General features: G+C 43.8%; 1 protein-coding gene across 2 annotated transcripts in view; it reads right to left on the reverse strand.

Moving 5' to 3' along the window:
* The window catches only part of cop1 (COP1 E3 ubiquitin ligase), a 159,611-nt gene that overhangs the window by 124,364 nt on the left and 15,604 nt on the right, over positions 1 to 19,643 (reverse strand). For both annotated transcript variants that reach the window (XM_063063631.1, XM_063063630.1), the window contains exon 2: positions 11,348 to 11,407. In XM_063063631.1, coding sequence (XP_062919701.1) covers positions 11,348 to 11,407 — 60 coding nt within the window. The remainder of the gene's footprint in view (positions 1 to 11,347; positions 11,408 to 19,643) is intronic.

Here is a 19,643-nt window from a genome sequence, read left to right on the forward strand (position 1 = left end):
AATACTGAGAGTCCAATTCAAAGGTTAATTGGTGGGAATGATGGTGGAGGAGCAGCATGGCCTCAGTTGGGCACCGACCAGGCCCTCAGCCTCGAGGTCACCTGTTGTGGCGACCAGGGAAGGAGATGCTGGAGGTAGCTGTTCAGTGTTCCACTGAATTCCGTAATGGAAGACAACCGTTCAGCTGCAGCTGCACCTGCGCAAGATGAGGGACTGCTGAGGGCTTGGTCTTGCAGTAGCATAGCTCCAGAACAACATCCATGCACCATCAACATCTACAGGGCATGACACTCACGGACTTGGGTTACATTATTATTTTCTAATACTTTCTTGTAACTGTATATTTTTCCGTGATATTATATGTGCTGTCGGAACAGTGTTTTGTACTTTGCTCCCAGAGGAAAGCTGCTTCATGTGTAAGGCTGAATGACAATTAAACTTGAACTCGAAACCAAAGTTTGGAATGGGGGCTTTAGAGGGTAAACAGCTAAGAATGCAATCCTTAGTAGCATAATCCATGAGATGATCATGAGGGTTTTAAGAGGATGGGAGTTAACTTTGCACTTCAGGATAATCATGAACATCGATTATTTTTGTCAGGCTTGAAAATAATCTGGTAATTGTCCAAACCTCACACTAGGACCCGGGCTCCGCTGCTGGCAAATCGCTCCAGGCCTAGATTTCACTGCTGAAGGAGCCTTCTCAACCTCTCCTCTGTCCACTCTTTACAAGGATGTTGCCTGGATTGGAGGACGTACCTTATGAGAATAGGTTGAGTGAACTTGGCCTTTTCTCCTTGAAGCGTCGGAGGATGAGAGGTGACCTGATAGAGGTGTATAAGATGATGAGAGGCATTGATCGTGTGGATAGTCAGAGGCTTTTTCCCAGGGCTGAAGTGACTAACACGAGGGGGCATAGTTTTAAGATGCTTAGAAATAGGTATCGAGGGGATGTCCGGGGTAAGTTCTCCCACACAGAGACTGGTGGGTGCATGGAATGCACTGCCGGTGGTGGTGGTGGAGGAAGCGGATACAATAGGGTCTTTTTAGGGCCTATTAGATAGGTACGTGGAGCTTAGAAAAATAGAGGGCTATGCGCTAGGGAAATTCTAGGCAGTTTCTAGAGTGGGTTACATGGTCGGCACAACATCATGGGCTGAAGGGCCTGTAATGTGCCGTAGATTTCTATGTTTTATGTAATAGTTTAAATGTCCACATTGGGCCCAGAATAGCTGAGCCACTCCTGTGTCATATAAATTCAATCTTGTGTGCCTTGTCAGATGTAAAGAAGTTGGGGATAAGGGGTTATGCTGGAGGAGGTTTAAAGATGAGAGACTAATGATCTTAAAAGGGCAAAATGAACACTAGGGCAAGAATAGCTAATATATAGCTCCATAATGGAAAAGAAAATTGAGGGCCAAAGGCAAAACAGTTGGGGTTATTTGATTCAAAGTATTGTACTCTCTTCAGAGCCACAGACATAGGGAACATTAAAAGGACAGAAGATTTGGCAAGGAAGTGCTCAGTGTAGTCCGCATCTGTGATGGATACAATGAGGATATGAATGCTAAGTGGACAGCCATGAACACAAAGAATTGAGAGAGTGAAATATGGGAAAGACAAAGATGAATTGAGAAATTTCATTTCACACAATGAGGTTACTTGCTGTTGAGACAAAGGAATAAAGCAGTGAAAGCATCTCACTGAGAAATTATGATACTTGGATAGGTATTCAAGAATTTGAATTTTAAGAGTGGTTAGACTGAAACAAAGTCAAGGAAAAACATGCCAGACTAGGGAAAGACTAAAAAAAATTTAATTGTGGCAGGGAAACATGAAGTACAGCAGATTGGAGTCTCATTTAACGGGAAGCCACTTTCAAGGTTTATAGACAGAATGTTGATTTGAATCTCCACAAATGGATATAATGGGCTTCATTCACAAGAAACTAAAAACGTTGTGGAAATGTGAAGTTAATGGTTTATCCACAGGCAGAGGCCACAATTTGATAGCCAATATCGAGAGCTGAATTGGTAGGAGACAGGCTGGAAAAAGCATGCCAAAATTGCTGCCTTTGTGTAGGCCTGAAACTAATAATTATTACAAAACACCCTGGTGTTCCCTCACACCTTTAGTGGTAAGACAATCTCATCAAAAAAAAATTACTCTGGGCTTTGATGTCAAGACCATAATTATTACCAATCGCCAATAGCCCAACAAGGTTGTAGCATGTTGCCTTCTTCAATCACTACAGTCGTTTTGGTGAAGGTGCTTCCAAGCGTTGAGTAGCAAGTTCCAAAATTTAAACTCTATATAAAGGAGGAATGATGACTCGGAGGGGAATTGGCAGCTGCTAACATACCCTTGCTAGCCTTATCCTACTAATGATAGACGCTGTCCGACCTGGAAGATGCTGACAGCAATCTAGGCAAGCAAATGAAGTACATTTCATAGATGACGCACACAGAAGCCACAATGCGCCGAGTGCAGGAGGTTACTATTCGTGATGGTGGATTGGGTGCTAATCTGGGTGGAATCAATCTTCTGGAGTGTTGTTTCAACTGCACTTTAAAGTAAGTGATAAGTATTCTATTGCACTCTTAACTCATGGAAAGGCTTTTGGGAATCATATTGAGAGTAAATTGAAATTCAAAGTTGAATGCACATTTATTAAGGTATGTATATGTCACCATATACTATATTGAAATTAATTTTTTGCAGGCATTGACAATAGAACAGAGAAATACAATAGAATAAACAAGCAACCAATGTGCAAAAAACTGGGCAAACAAAAAGTAAATAAATAATACGGAGAACACAGTTGAAGAATCCTTGACAGCGAGTCCATAGATTGTGAAATTAGTTCAGAGTTGAGATGAATTAAATCATCCATGTTGATACAGGAGCTTGATGGTTGAAGGGTCATAAATGTTCCTGAACCTGGTGCTTTGAGACCCAAGGATCCTGTACCTCCACACACAGGATACTTAGTTTCTAACATGTTACTGTTACCATCATACTTGTGTGGTTAGCCCACGAGTTTCTGATCAATAGCAACCTGAGATATTGATCTGAATAACAGACAGTATTGAATGTCAAGAGCACGTAGCTGGACTCTCTCATGCTATGTCAGCATTACATGCCACCTATTAGCATTCTTTAAGTGGGAGGGTGAACAGTCAGAAGCCATGGTCCATGTAGGTACTAATGACATGAATAGGACCTGGTTCTACATAGTGATGAGGTTCTGCATAGAGAGTTCAGTCAGTTAGGTACTAAGTTAAAGGGCAAGACTTCCAGTGTCGTGATCTCAGGATTGCCACCTGTGCCACCTGCTGTGATGCCAAAACTGGGAAGATTATATAGTTTAGTATGTGGCAAAGGAGTCGGTGTAGGAAGGAGGACACAAGATTTTTAGATCATAAGGCTCCCTTCCAGTGAAGGTAGGACCTGTACAGAAGGGATGTTTGCACATGAACTGGAGGGGGACTAATATCCCAGTGGGAAGGTTTGTTAATGCTGCACGGTGGGGTTAAAATTGGAGCCGCAGGGCATGGGGACTAGAGTGCCAGAACAGTTAGGAGAGGTTGTGGAAGCAGATGTTGGTTAGACCTCCAACAAAGTTAGGAATCTAAAGGTTCCTACTGTCCTGAGTAGCGCATATTTCAATGCGAAAAGTATCAAAGGAAAGGTAGATGATAGTGCTGATGATGAGGTAGATGGTTTACAAAAAGAGGCAAAATGGACTGAAGAGAGGTTGTTAATAAAGCAAAATTGCAGTCAACAAGATGAGACTACATAAAAGGTGGGCAAAATCAAAAAGGGTGAAAGTTATACTTGAATGTGTGTACTATACAGAATAGTGTAGATGAATCTGTAGAACAGTTGCATATTCGCATGTATGATGTTGTAGGCATCACTGAATCATGGTTAAAAGAAGATTATAGTTGACAGCCTATTGTCCAATGATACACATTGTATCAAAAGGACTGGTAGGAAAGCTGAAGGGACGTCTTTGCTCTGTTGGTAAACAATGAAATCAAATCTTTAGGAAGAGGTGACAGAGGGTCAGAAGGTGTTGAATCTTTGTGGATAGAGCTAAGGAACTATGAGGGTAAAAAGACCCTAATGGGAGTTGAATACAGACCCCCAAACAGTAGTACAGGCATGCTCTACAGATCATAACAGGAGATAGAAAATGCATGCCAAAAAGCCAAATTACAATAGTTATGGGGAATTTCAATATAAAAGCAGATTGGGAAAAATCAGGTTAGTGCTGGAGTCCAGGGAGGGAATTTCTAGAGTGCCCACTAGATAGCTTTTCAGAACAGCTCGTGGTTTTGTCCACTTGAGGATCAGCTTTTCTGGTTTGGGTGCTGAGCAGTGAACCAGAATTGATTAAGAGAGCTTAAGGTAAATGAACCTCTAGGGGCAAGTGATCATAATATGATAGAATTCACTCTAAAATTTGAGAAGGCAAAGCTGAAGTCAGATCTATTCAGTATTACAGTGAAGTAAAAGGAATTACAGAGGCATGACAGAGGAGCTGGCTAAAATTGATCGGAAAATAACACTGGCAGGGATGATGACAGAACAGCAATGGCTGGAATTTCTGAAAGCAATTCAGAAGGCACAGGATATATTTATCCCAAGAGGGGAAGAAGTGTTCTAAAGTAGTGGTCCCCAACCACGGGGCCATGAGCATGTGCTACCGGGCCACGAGGAAACAATATGATTTGGCAAAATGAAACAATATGAGTCAGCTGCAATTTCCTCATTCCCTGTCACACACTGTTGAACTTGAACACCTCACCCCCTAACCCCGTCGGGCAGTCCGCAAGAATATAGTCAGTATTAAACCTGTCTGCAGTGTGCAAAAGGTTGGGGACCCCTGTTCTGAAGGAAAGATGACACAACCATGGCTAACAAGTCAAAGCCACCATAAAACCAAAGAGGACATATAATAGACCAAAAATTAGTGGGAAATTAGAAGATTGGGAAGCTTTTAAAAATCAACGGAAGGCAACTAAAAAAAGTCATAAATGTAAAGATAGAACACGAAAGTAAGCTAGCCAATAATATTAAACAGGATACCAAAGGTTTTTTCAGATACATGAAGTATAAAAGAGAGACGAGCGTGGACATTGAAACGATGAAAAACGATGCTGGAGAGGTTGTAATGAGGGACAAGGAGATGGCAGATGAATTGAATAGTATTTTGCACCAGTCTTCACTCTGGAAGACACTAGCAACTTGGTGGTAGTTCCAGGTGTCAAGTGTCATGAAATGTGTGAAGTTACTAGAAAGAAGGTTCTTGAGTAACTAAAAGGTCTGAAGGTAGATAAATCACCTGGACCAGATGGAGTATACCCCAAGGTTCTGAAAGAGGTGGCTGAAAAGATCACAGGCATTAGTAATGATCTTGCAAGAATCACTAGATTCTGGAAAGGTTCTTGAAGACTGGAAGATTGCAAATGTCACTGCACTTTTCAAGAAGGGAGAGAGGAAGAAGAAAGGTAAATAGTCCAATGAGTCTGACCTCAATGGTTGGGAAGATATTGGAGTCGATTATCAGGAATGAGGTCTTAGGGTACTTGGAGGCACATGATAAAATAGGCCACAGTTAGCATGGTTTCCACAAGAAAAAATTTTGCCTGGCAAATCTGCTAGAATTCTTTGAAGAAACAACAAACAGGATTGCCAAAGGAGAATCGGTTGATGTTGTGTACTTGGATTTTCATAAGACCTTTGACAAGGTATCACACACGAGGCAGCATAACAAGCTGCAAGCCCATGGTATTACAGAGAAGATTCTAGTATGGATAAAGCATTGGCTGACAGACAGGAGGCAAAGAGTGGGAATATAAAAGGAGACTTTTCTAGTTGGCTGTTGGTGACTAGTGATGTTCCACAAGGTTCTGTGTTGGGACCAATTCTTTTTACGTTATAGGTCAATAATTTGAATGATGGAATTGATGGCTTTGTTGCAAAGTTTGCAGACAATATGAAGATAGGTTGAGGTGCAGGTACTTTTGAGGAAGTAGAGAGGCTACAAATGGACAGATTAGGAGACTGGTAAAGAAATGGCAGATGGAATAGTGTCAGGAAGTGTATAGTCATGCACTTTGGTAGAAAAAAAATGAAAAGACTATTTTCTAAATGGAGGGAAAATACAAAAAAACTGAGGTGCAAAAGGACTTGGAAGTCCTTGTGTAGGATTCCCCAAAGGTTAATTTGCAGGTTGAGTCTGTGGTAAGGAAGGCAAATGCACTGTTCGTATTCATTTCAAGAAGACCAGAATATAAAAACAAGGATGTAATGGTGAGACTTTATAAAGCACTGGCGAGGCCTCACTTGGAGCAGTTTTGACCCCTTATCTTACAAAGAACGTACTGAAACTGGAGAGGGTTCAAAGGAGGCTCACGAAAATTATTCCAGGATTGAATGGCTTGTCATATGAAGAGTGTATGATAGCTCTGGGCCCGTATTTGCTAGAATTCAAAAGAATGATGAGTGACCTCATTGAAACCTATCAAATGGTGAAAGGTCTTGATAGAGTAGATGTAGAGAGGATGTTTCCTATGGTGGGAGAATCTAAGACCAGAGAGAACAGCCTCAGATGAGAACGGAGATGAAGAGGAATTTCTTTAGACATTGAGTGGTGAATCTGTGGAATTCTTTGCCAAAGGCAGCTGTGGACACCAAGCCTTTACGTATTTTTAAGGCAGAGGTTGATTGGTTCCTGATTGATCAGGGCATGAAGGGATATGGGGAGAGAACAGATTAGGGTTGAGAGGGAAAATAGACCATTGGCAGATTCGATAGGCCAAATGGCTTAATTTTGCTCTTATACCTTAAGGTCTAATGGTCTATTGACTTATTTCTAAATCTTGCTAAGTTGTCTAAATATTGCCATACATCAATATCCTGTGCTTCCTTTACTGAGCAGTGGCGAAGGGAATTAAATATTGTTCGATTATCAGCCAATATCTCCACATCTAACCTTGTGATTGGTCACTAATGGAAACAGATGAAGAATCAGTCTCAATCAAGTGCTGGATTCACATTTTAATAAATTCCATTAAGTTTCTGGAATTGCAGCATTTGGAAACTGCTAACTTTAAAAAAAAAAATCCAGTTTTCTTTCGCAATTGTAGGATCAGAAATGGAGCTACTATGTGGATGCTTTGAGTGGTGGGATGGAGATACGTCTCCTGGTTATGCGACCACTGATGCCAGACAATCTCTGAAGAGTGTTGATGATGGCTGGGGTCATCTGTCTTGTAAAGACATTGCCCAGAAGACAATGGCAAACCACTTCTTAGCTAATTTTTCTGTAAAACAATCATGGTCAAAACCACAAACAAGAGAAAATCTGCAGATGCTGGAAATCTGAGCAACATCCGAGATCGAAGGATGACTGCAAGCGTGTGGATGTCAGCGAGTTAGACCAGCGGAAGAGTTTAAAAAGAAGACAGCTTTATAGAGCGGGCGCCAGAGGAGCAGGTGATGGAGTACAGTAAGTCAGAGTAGGAGGACTTTGGTTCAATGACGCTTCGGGGATAACGGGTCAAGGTGAGGTAAGTTACCTGTGAAGAATAGAAACAGGAAGTATGTCTGTGAGGCCAGTGTTCTGTACTGGGTGTCAAATATGGGAAGTTCCGGGAGACTCCCAACCTCCCAGAAGGCCACATCTGTGCCAGGTACCTTGGACTGCAGCTCTTTAGGGACTGGTTAGGGAACTGGAGATGCAGCTGGATGACCTTTGTCTGGTCAGGGAAAGTGAGGAGGTGATAGAGAGGAGCTATAGGCAAGTAGTTACACCAGGGTCTCGGTAGACAGATAAGTAGGTAACGGTCAGGAGAGGAAAGGGCAAGAGTCAGATACTAGAGAGTATCACTGTGGCTGTCCCCCTTAACAATAAGTACTCCTATTTGAGTACTGTTGGGGGGATGGCCTACCTGGGGGAAGGAACCTCTGGCACAGAGTCTGGCCCTGTGGCTCAGAAGGGTAGGGAAAGGAAGAAGGCAGCAGTAATAGGGGACTCTATAATAGGGGGTCAAACAGGCGATTCTGTGGACGCAGGAAAGAAACATGGATGGTAGTTTGCCTCCCAGGTGCCAGGGTCCAGGATGCTTCTGTTTGCGTCCAATATCCTGAAGTGGGAAGATGAACAGCCAGAGGTCGTGGTACGTATTGGTACCAATGACATAGGTACGAAAAGGGAGGAGGTCCTGAAAACAGACTACAGGGAGTTAGGAAGGAAGTTGAGAAGCAGGACTTCAAAGGCAGTAATCTCCGGATTACTGCCTGTGCCAGGTGACAGTGAGTATAAGAATAGAGTGAGGTGGAGGATAAGTGCTTGGCTGAGGGATTGGAGCAGGGGGCAGTAATTCAGATTTCTGGATCATTGGGACCTTTTTTGTGGCAGATGTGACCAGTACAAAAAGGACAGGTTGCACTTGAATCCGAGGGGGACCAATGTTGCCTGGATTGGGGAGCATGGCTTATGGGAATAGGTTGATTGAATTTGGCCTTTTCTCGGTGGAGTAACGGAGGATGAGAGGTGACCTGATAGAGGTGTATAAGCTGATAAGAGGCATTGAACGTGTGGATAGTCAGAGGCATTTTTCCAGGGCTCAAGTGGCTAACACGAGAGGGCACAGTTTTAAGGTGCTTGGAAGCAGGTACAGGGGAGATGTCGGGCGTAAGTTTTTTTTTCAGAGAGAGTGGTGAGCATGTGGAATGGGCTGCCGGTGACAGTGGTGGAGGCGGATACAATAGGTTCGTGTAAGAGACTCCTGGATAGGTACATGGAGCTTAGAAAAACAGAGGGCTATAGGTAACCCCAGGTACTTTCTAAAGTACATGATCGGTACAGCATTGTGGACCGAGGAGCCTGTATTGTGCTGTAGGTTTTCTATTTTCTATGTTTCTATTCTGGCAGAGAGGTTTGCTAAGGCTATTGGGGAGAGTTTAAACTAGAATTGCCGCGGTGTGGGAACTGAACTGAAGAGATGGAGGAAGGGGCGGTTGGTTCACAAATAGAGAAAGCTTGGAGACAGTGCGAGAGGGAGAACAGGCAGGTGATAGAGAAGGGATGTGCTCAGACCGATGGTTTGAGATGTGTCTACTTTAATGCAAGAAGCATCATGAACTAAGCAGGTGAGCTTAGAGCGTTGATCAGTACTTGGAGCTATGATGTTGTTTGCATTAGAGACTAAGATGGCTCAGGGGCAGGAATGGTTACTTAGAGTGGCAGGCTTTAGATGTTTCACAAAGGACAGGGAGGGAGGCAAAAAAAGTGGGGGCGTGGCACTGCTGATCAGAGATAGTGTCGCAGCTGCAGAAAAGGAGAAAGTCATGGAGGGACTGTCTACTGAGTCTCTGTGGGTGGAAGTCAGAAACAGGAAGCAGTCAATAATTCTACTGGTTTTTTTTTAATAGACCACCCAATAGTAACAGGGATATTGAGCAGCAGATAGGGAGGCAGATTCTGGAAAGGTGTAATAGTAACAGGGTTGTCGTGGTGGGAAATTTTAATTTCCCAAATATTGAATGGCGTCTCCCTAGAGCTAGGGGTTTAGATGGGGTGGAGATGGTTAGGTGTGTTCAGGAAGGTTTCCTGACACAATATGTAGATAAGCCTATAAGAGAGGCTGTACTTAATCTGGTATTGAACCTGGTCAGGTGTCAGATCTCTCAGTGGGAGAACATTTTGGAGATTCATTCAGTCAGGTGCCTTGCCGTTCGGTGTGGGCGATCATGGCTCTCCATCCATCACGGTCCCTGACCCTCCAAATTGTAGTTGTTGCCTCCCGTTTCTAACCATGATGTTATTCCATCTTTCATTTTATTCTCTGTCTCTTTCTTTTTCCTTCCAGCTTTCCATTGTAACTAAATGTTTAAACGTCTCTCTTCGCATGATGTGTCCAAAAAATTTTGATTGCTGTTTTCTGATCTTTTTCAAGTAATGTACGTTTTGTTGTCGTCCTCTGTAGAACCTCTTCGTTGGTTATCTGCCCGTATATGATATGCATAGCCTTCTTCTGAGGAACCACATTACTGCTGCATTGATTCTTTTTTCCATTGCATTTGTGCTGGTCCATGACTCGCAGCCATACATCAATATAGGAAGAATATAGCAGCTGAGATTTCTAAGGCAGATGTCAATTGCTATTTTCTTGTTCGTTAGCATGTTTCTCATTCCTGTAAATGCTGTTCTTGCCATTGCTATTCTTGCTTCTGTTTCTCATTTGCCATCAGATGTTACCCATGATCCAAGGTACTTGAAGTTGTGAACTTGTTTCAGGATTTCATTTCCCAATACGATCCTACAGTTTGGGATACAGGATATAAGCAGGAGGAGAAGATGATGGCGCAACAGCAGCGCGCACGGCCTCTCCGGTGAATGATATCTATAATCTGTCAAGTAGGGGGCCGTGCACAATTCTGATTTGATGGAGACAGGCGTGAGAGTGCAGAGGAACATCTAGAGAAACTTCTGAAATGCCCGCTTCACTACCGCTGCTACTGTGTGGTAACCGGAATCTCCAGAGCAGAAGGTCCGAATCCTCGGCTTTGCTTGTTTCAGTGATCGGGGCGAGGTCGAAGGCACTTGGGAGGCTGTATCGGAGGGGCTGGTCGGAGGCTCAAAGTTTTCCGATGGACGGACTCAGTGTCGGCTGTGGTCGGCTGCTTCCAAGGCATTGGCAAGTTGACGGTGCCTGGAAGTTTATGGCAGGGAGTTTCTCCTTTTTGCCGCCTGCTATCGGGGACTCAGGAGTCAATCGACTTGGGGACTTGAGACTTTTTTTTTTACCGTGCCCATGATTTGTGCCTTTAATGATACATGGACTTCACGTCATTCTGCCAAATCACAAATCCTAAATCTACATTTCAAGACAGTAAAGTAACATGCCTGAAGTGAAAATAATATTCATCTAAAGACCAAAAGCCATCAAAATTTGTTTCACAGTGCAATTCAGTCACATTTTAATGGAACATGTCACTTGCAAAACACCAACAAATCTTTATCACTTTCTCAGCAATAATATTAAATTGAAGAACTTCTGTATTCATCTTTAAAAACTGTGGGTATTTAACGGGAAATTTGCTGATAAACCTCTGAAAAATCATGTTTTTGAAATACCAATATATGTGAAGTGTCATTTAGGTTTCATTCCTGTAATTCCTTTACGATTATTACTGGCCAACAAGCATAGCAGGTTTGAAGAGATTATTTTCCCCATTCAATTTCCTATTTCACTTTTAGATCTACTCAGAAAAACCTGAAGAGATTGGTGTCCACGACAGATTTTGAAAGTTACTTAATGCCATGTACTTACCAGAAACTGTGACCACATTTTGTCATATGTGCCTCTTCAATCATCTCAAAACAGATAGGGCTGTGAAGGATGAAATAAATAGAAACTTTTATTATACATTGTCTCAACAGGAACATGGGCTAACAGTTCATTAACTATTTGAATAGCAAAACTATGAGGATTGATCAATGGTAAGTGGCATTTTCTGTACATGAGCCAGGGAAGAAATAGTCAGGTTCATATCTGATTATTTCACCATGGAGCATGTGGAAATAGCCAGTGTCACTTTCAAGTTGCTCAGTGGTCACTGACATAAGCATTGCAGGTTTATATGGAAACAAAGCAGGTGAATTCTGATGAAAAAGAAATCCTGCCAAGTATACCAAATGAAACATTAGATTATTAACTAAACTCAGTATAGCAAATCTCTGAACAAGAATGACACCTAAAAGCCGCTTGGGAAACCAGGAACCCTCAAATTACTTACAGGTTGTTCCCTGTCAAAATACACACCCCTTTTTACAAGTGAGCACAAGACAATATTGTCAGAAAATTGAAAAAAAAAGAAACACAGCGAAGAAACTTGATAAAACATGCATGGAACTGTATGTAATAAATTATATCAAATGCACTCAAGACAGAAAGAAAAACAAAGTGGAAAGGGAGGGGAAATTATTTCTGCCATTCTTAAGAATGAACATATGTACATAAATCGGGCTTTTGAATTTAACATCATGAGGGGAGATCATTTGTATGCAGGTGTATCCATAACCTGGGGATACACTGTAAAGGCAACGGACCACAAACATATATGCACTAATTACAAAGCAAAGCCAAATGACACATCAAATCATAACAGGATGCCTACAGACCAAGTCCGTGTCATATTCAGCACCATACTCTGCAACATGAACAAAGTAGCAAGTACTAATGACCAACTTGCACAAGGAAAAGCCATCTTCAACAGGAGTACAAGCAGTACAACTTCACTCAGAGCACTAACCTTTTCCCCCTTGCATAATATCTACAAGCAACACACATCAAAGTTGCTGGTGAACGCAGCAGGCCAGGCAGCATCTATAGGAAGAGGTGCAGTCGACGTTTCAGGCCGAGACCCTTCGTCAGGACTAACTGAAGGAAGAGTGAGTAAGGGATTTGAAAGCTGGAGGGGGAGGGGGAGATGCAAAATGATAGGAGAAGACAGGAGGGGGAGGGATGGAGTCGAGAGCTGGACAGGTGATAGGCAGAAGGGGATACGAGAGGATCATGGGACAGGAGGTCCGGGAAGAAAGACGGGGGGGGGGGTTGACCCAGAGGATGGGCAAGAGGTATATTCAGAGGGACAGAGGGAGAAAAAGGAGAGTGAGAGAAAGAATGTGTGCATAAAAAAGAGTAACAGATGGGGTACGAGGGGGAGGTGGGGCCTAGCGGAAGTTAGAGAAGTCAATGTTCATGCCATCAGGTTGGAGGCTACCCAGACGGAATATAAGGTGTTGTTCCTCCAACCTGAGTGTGGCTTCATCTTTACAGTAGAGGAGGCCGTGGATAGACATGTCAGAATGGGAATGGGATGTGGAATTAAAATGTGTGGCCACTGGGAGATCCTGCTTTCTCTGGCGGACAGAGCGTAGATGTTCAGCAAAGCGGTCTCCCAGCCTGCGTCGGGTCTCGCCAATATATAAAAGGCCACATCGGGAGCACCGGACGCAGTATATCACCCCAGTCGACTCACAGGTGAAGTGTTGCCTCACCTGGAAGGACTGTTTGGGGCCCTGAATGGTGGTAAGGGAGGAAGTGTAAGGGCATGTGTAGCACTTGTTCCGCTTACACGGATAAGTGCCAGGAAGGAGATCAGTGGGGAGGGATGGGGGGGACGAATGGACAAGGGAGTTGTGTAGGGAGCGATCCCTGCGGAATGCAGAGAGAGGGGGGGAGGGAAAGATATGCTTAGTGGTGGGATCCCGTTGGAGGTGGCGGAATATCTACAACACCAGAATCAGCCAGGCTACCCACTTGCAGGAGGAATGAAAAAGCTTTAGCAGCAAAGCTATTGAAAATAATCAGTGAGTAACTACCACCCACACCCCTGCACAATCTGGTTTCAATTACCAAAGAAAAACACAGCACAGCCTGAATTGTATGAGAGCTGAATTCCACAGATACAAGTTTTTCACAAAAACATGGGGCCCATACACAACTAACCTGATAGGAGAAACATACAAGTAAAGCACAGGAAAGGCACTTTGGCTCACTATGCTGTGCTAACCTAATTAAACCAGTGACTCCAAATTCATCTAATCTCCTTGTCCTGCACAATGACCTCCCTTCTCTGAACATTCATGACGCTATGTAACAGCATCTCAAACATTAACTGCCTCTACCACCACCTGTGGCAGTACATTCAAAGCCCCAACCACTGTGTAAAGTAATTGTCCAGTACATCTCTTTCATACTTTCCCCTTCCCAAATTTATATACATGCTCACCACAGTTCCCTTGGAGACACTGGATTGCGTAGCAGGACTGAGGTTTCAATGAGGGCAGTCGGGATATTCTGCACACCACAGCTTCCTTGGAGATGATGGATTGTGCATTACTAGGCACTTGGCAAGGGCCAATAAAAAGGTACGAATTAAGTGGAGGGGCCATTATGAGTGGGCAATGTTACAGCGTAGAGCTGAGCCTTTGGTTCGTCTAAGTTTTGGAAAGGACAGGTATAGGCCATAGGTAATTTTTTTTGTTACTTATTCTTTCTTTATTATTGCACATTTAGATCAGTAAGGATGCCAGGCAGGATAATGGAATGTTCCTGTTGCGCAATGTAGGAAGGCAGGGAGACCGCCAGTGTCCCTGACACATAGACCTGCAAGAAGTGTATCCAGCTGCAGCTACTAACAGACCACGTTAAGGAGTTGGAGCTGGAACTGGATGAACTCAAGATTATTTGGGAGTTGAGGGGTTGAGAGGCAGGACATACAGAGAGGTAGTTACATTCAAGGTGCAGGTCAAGGGTAACTGGGTGCCCGTCATAAGGGGGAAAGGGATATGCATCTAGTGCGGAGTACCCCTGTGGTCATTCCCCTCAAGAACTGGATACTGTTCGGGGGATGACCTAGCAGAATAAAGCCACAATGGTCAGGTCTCTGGGATTGAGTCAGGCTCTGTGGCTTAGAAGGGAAAGGGGGAGAAGAGGAGAGTTGTAGTGACAGGAGATTAGTTACTTAGGGAAACAAAAAGTAGGTTCTGAGGATGAGAATGAGATTCCCAGATGGTACATCGCCTCCTGGGTGCCAGGATCAGGATTTTGGATTGAGTGCACAACATTCTTAAGTAGGAGGGTGAGCAGAGGTCATGGTCCATGTGGGGACGAGGGGTGACAAAAACCTGCAAAGTGAGTTTAGGGAGTAAGTGCCAAGTTAAAGGACAGGATCTCTAGGGTTGTGATCTGAGGATTGCTACCCATGCCACCTGCTAGTGAGGCCAGAAATAGGAAATACCGTTTAACGTGTGGCTAAGGAGGTGGTACACAAGAGAGGACTTCAGATTTTTGTATCATTGGGCTCTCTTCTATGGTAGGCGAGACTTGCAGCTCAACTGAAGGGGGGTTAATATCCAAGCAGGTAGGATTGCTAATACTGCACGGAGGATGTTTAAACTAGAGTTGCAGTGTGATGAGAACCAGAACAGGTAGTGGAGTGGTTGTGAAGAGAGATTTGTTAAGTCTACATACAAAGTCAGGAATCAAAAGGTTGAGCATGGTGGGACTAATGTTTTGAGCTGCACATATTTAAATGCAATGAGTATTGTAGGATTGTCACCTTGTCATGATGGAGGAGCCTGTGTGGTCCTGTGATCCCGAGAGCAATGCCATCTGGAGCTGTGCTCCTGGTGGGGTCACCCATGGCAGTGAGGTCGAGGGTAAGCTCCCTGAAAGAACAATCCAACCAAGACCTCAATGGTGGAACAGGCGGACGAAGTTACTTCAAACTCAACGGCTGCGAAGGCGGATGAAGGCTGCAACAAATCCATCAGCTCCAATCATCATGGTTTCCATGCCATTGGAATCAGTTGGTTGATTTGTGAAGTATCGTGTGCCTCTTGAAGTGCAACATCAAGTACACATTAAACAAATATATGCACAGGCGTCTTCACTCTCCGCGGCACTTCTTCAGAATGAAGACCATCATCCTCGACCTCGAGGGATAGCCACGACGACGACGATTGTAGGAAGGGCGGATGAGCTTGAGGCATGAATTAGCATGTACAAACGTTTGTAGAATTAGGTCACTGTCATGAGTGAGACTTGGTTGCAGAGGAGGCAAGACTGGCTGCTCAGTGTCTGGGGTTCTAGTCTTTAAGACATGATAAGCAGGAGGGATTAGAGGTAAGGGGTGGCATTACTAGTCAGGGAAAATGTCACTGCACTGCTCAATCAGGACAAACTGGAGAGCTTGTCTGGTGAGGCTTTATGAGTAGAACTGATGTTGAAGAAAGATATGACCATGTTAATGGAATTATACTACAGACCACCCACACAGTGCGGGATCTCAAACTGTTGAAAGAAACACAAGGTTTTGATAGCAGCGCGCGCACACACACACACACACACACACACACACACACACACAATGCTGGAGGAACTCAACAGGTCAGCCAGTATTTATGGAAATGAATAAACAGTTGATGTTTTGGGCCAAGACCCCTCTTCAGGAATAGAAAAGAAGGGAGAAAACACTGGAATAAAATGGTAGGGGAGGGGAAGGAGAAGGAGAAGGAAGATAGCTAGAAGGTATAACTAGGATAGATAGATAGGTGAAACCAGGTGAGTAGGAAAGCCAAAGGGCTGGAGAGGAAGGAACCTGACAGGAGACGAGAGTGGACCACAGGAAGAAGGGGACCTAAAGGGAGGTGATAGGCAGATGAGAAGAGTTAAGAGGCTAGAGTTGGTAAGACAAGAACGGGGAGGGGAGGAGAAGTTGTTTTTTTTAAAACCAGAAGGCAACATTGACATTCACACCATCAGCTTGGAGGCCACCCTGATGGAATACAGGGTGTTGCTCATCTACTGAGGGTGGTCTCATCTTGACACAAGAGGCAGCCGTGGACCAATAGTAGGTAATTTTAACTTCCCGCATATTGACTGGGACTCCCATACTGCAAAAGAGCTGGATGGGAAAGTTTGTCAAATATGTTCAGGGAAGTTTCCTTCATCAGTACATAGAAATCCCAATTAGAGGGAGTGTGATGCTAGATCTCCTATTAGGGAATGAGACAGGGTAGGTGACAGAAGTTTGTATAGGGGAACAGCAATGAGGTCATGGACCATATACAGATTACAGAGGAAGTGTTTGCTGTCTTGAGGCAAATTAGGGTGGCAAATCCCCATGGCCTCCCACAGGACCCTATGGGAGGCTAGTACAGAAATTGCAAGGCCCCCAGCAGAGATATTTAAAATACCCTCAGCCATGGATGAGGTGCCCGAAGACTGGAAGGTAACTAAAGTTGCTCCGCTGTTTAAGAAAGGCTTTAAAAATAAGGCAGAAAACTACAGGCTGGTGAGCCTGACATCAGTAGTCACTAAATTATTTGAAGATATTTAAATGGACCGAATAGATAAGTATTTGGATAGGCAGGGACTGATTAGGGAGTAAACATGGCATTGTGTGTTAGGTCATGTCTATCCAATGTTACAGAATTTTTCCAAGGAAGTTAACAGCAAAATTGATAAAGGCAAGGCAGCGGATATTGTCTACATAGACTTAGCAAGACCTTTGACAAGGTCCCACATGGGAGGTTAATCAAGAAAGTTCAATTGCTTGGCATTCAAGATGCAGTAGTAAATTGGATTAAATACTGACTTTGCGGGAGAAGCCAGTGAGTGGTAATAGACAGTTGCCTCTGACTGGAGACCTGTATTAGTGGAGTGCCACAGGGATCTGTGCTGGACCCGTTACTGTCATCTACATCAACAATCTGGATGATAACATGGTAAACTGGATCAGAAAATTTGCAGATGATACCAAGATTGGGGGGTGTAATGGACAGTGAGGAAGACTATCAAAGGTTGCACAGCATCTGGAACAGCTGGGGAAATGGACTGAAAAATGGCAGACAGAATTTAAAAGAGACAAGAGTGAGGTGTTGCACTTTGGGTAGGATTCACATGGTGAATGACAGTGCCCTGAGGAGTGCAGTAAAACAGAGGGATCTGTAAATACAGATCTATAATTCCTTGAAAGTGGTGCCACATAGGATCATAAAGAATTGAGTGCAGGTGTTAGGTTGTTGGGTGTTGGGGCACCCTTTGAGAGAAGGTTAGTGCAGTCTGATGTGACCAGAATGAACATTAAATTTTCCCAAATGCTATTGGTATCGCTTTGCTTTGGAAACTGAAGTAGAAAACCTCAGTTTATTAGAGAAGAACGACGCTTAGCATAGCAAATATAGCTGCTCCTCATTTAACGAAGGACACTTTTGATGGAATTATTTCTTGTTTATCCACCACCCTTGTAACTCCCGTTGTCATTCTGGAGACATGCAGCCCTTTCATCCCCCGTCTCTTCATCTCTTCTGCTGTTTGTTGTTTGTCTCTGATCCTGGAGACGTACATGCCTCTCCTCCTCTGTCTCTTCTTCTCTCATCTTTATTTGTCCTGACTCTTTCATTCTGGAGTCGGGCAGCCCTGGCCTCATCCGATTCTTGTTCTCTCCCTCTCCTTGCAGCTTCCCGATGACGTTTGGCGTCATCTCTTGACCACAATGACCCCTTCCCGTTCCACGCAAGAGAATTAGGCTGACCATTTTTTTTACCCTAATGCTGGATAGAAGATACGATGCAGTAACACCAAAGGATGCTGATTATTCTTGATGATGTGGTTGGCACTCTCCTAAATGGACGTGATATAGTCACCGCTGTCCTTTGACTGCAGCAAAGGGTCTTATGGGTGTCTCAAAGTACGTCATTACAATAAGATTTAATTGTCCCTTATTGATGGGTGGCAGTTAGATCTGTCCCAATCCTGCACATGCTGATGGTGGGGATTAGCAGAATGTGACCCCGCGAAATAGAGCTGCCCTGCCCTTTTGCTCCAGTAGGTGTCGCTGCTGAAACTGGCCGTGCGCACGCATTGGGCTGTCGTGTCTCGATTTCCATGATGGCCGATCGGGTCTCAGGTTAAAAGGGAGCCTGTTTATTTTGGCGAATGAGCAATTTTATACGAATATATAACTCTGAACATTGCCTGCATTCTGTAAGTTAGCGCATTTTAATTCGATTTAGCCAAAAAAAGTGCCGCTGTAATGCACCGTTTGCGCTAATTGGAGGTCACAAACAGACAGACAGAGCATGAGAGTTTTAGTAGTATATGGAAGTTGAAGTTGTATAAGACATTGGCAAGGCCTAATTTGGAGTTTTGGTCACCTACCTATGGAAGAGATGTCAATAAAGTTGAAAAGAGTACAGACAAAATTTATAAGGATGTTCAAGCACTTGAGGACCCAAACTATAGGGATGAGTTGAAGAAGACTTTATTTCCTAGATCATAGCAGAATGAGGAGAGATTTGATAGAGGTATGCAAAATTATGAGGTAGATTGATAGGGTAAATGCAAGCAGGCTTTTTCCACTGAGGTTGGGAAAGACAACTAGAGGTCATGGGTTAAGGGTGAAAGGTGAAATGTTTAAGGTGAACATGAAGGAGATCTCCTCCACTCAAGAGGGTGATGAGAGTGTGGAATGAGCTGCCAGCAGATGTGATGGATGCAGGCTTGATTCAACATTTCTCTTAAATTTGGGTAGGTACACAGATGGGAGGGGTATGGAGGGCTATAATCCAAGAACAGATCAATGGGACTAGGCAGATTAATAGTTCAGCATGGACTGAATGGGTCAAAGGGCTTGCTTCTGTGCTGCAGTGTTCTATGACTCAATGACATGCCCTCTAATACTTGCTGTTTCAATCCTGGGAAGAAAAGACACTGGCTCTCTGCACTTCTCATTATCTTTATAAACTTTAATCAAATCTCCCCTCATTCTCTGCTACTCTACAGAAAATAGTCACAGCTTGCCCAACCTCACCTCACAGCACATCCTCCAAACCAGGTAATATCCTAGTCGTCGTCGTGGCTATCCCTCAAGGTTGAGGATGATGCTCTCAAGTGGCTTATGAATCCAATCTTGGCTTTGAAAGTTCTTCCGCATTCAGGACAGGTAGTTCCAGATGGCAGATCGAGCTTTGGTTGTTGCTGCCTCTCTTGCCATTTTCTTCTCTTTTCTTCTAATTCTGCACATCTGTTGGCTTCGAAAGTTGCTGTTCCTTCT

The sequence above is a fragment of the Mobula hypostoma genome, chromosome 12 (genome assembly GCF_963921235.1).
Source record: "Mobula hypostoma chromosome 12, sMobHyp1.1, whole genome shotgun sequence".
NCBI lineage: Eukaryota > Metazoa > Chordata > Chondrichthyes > Myliobatiformes > Myliobatidae > Mobula > Mobula hypostoma.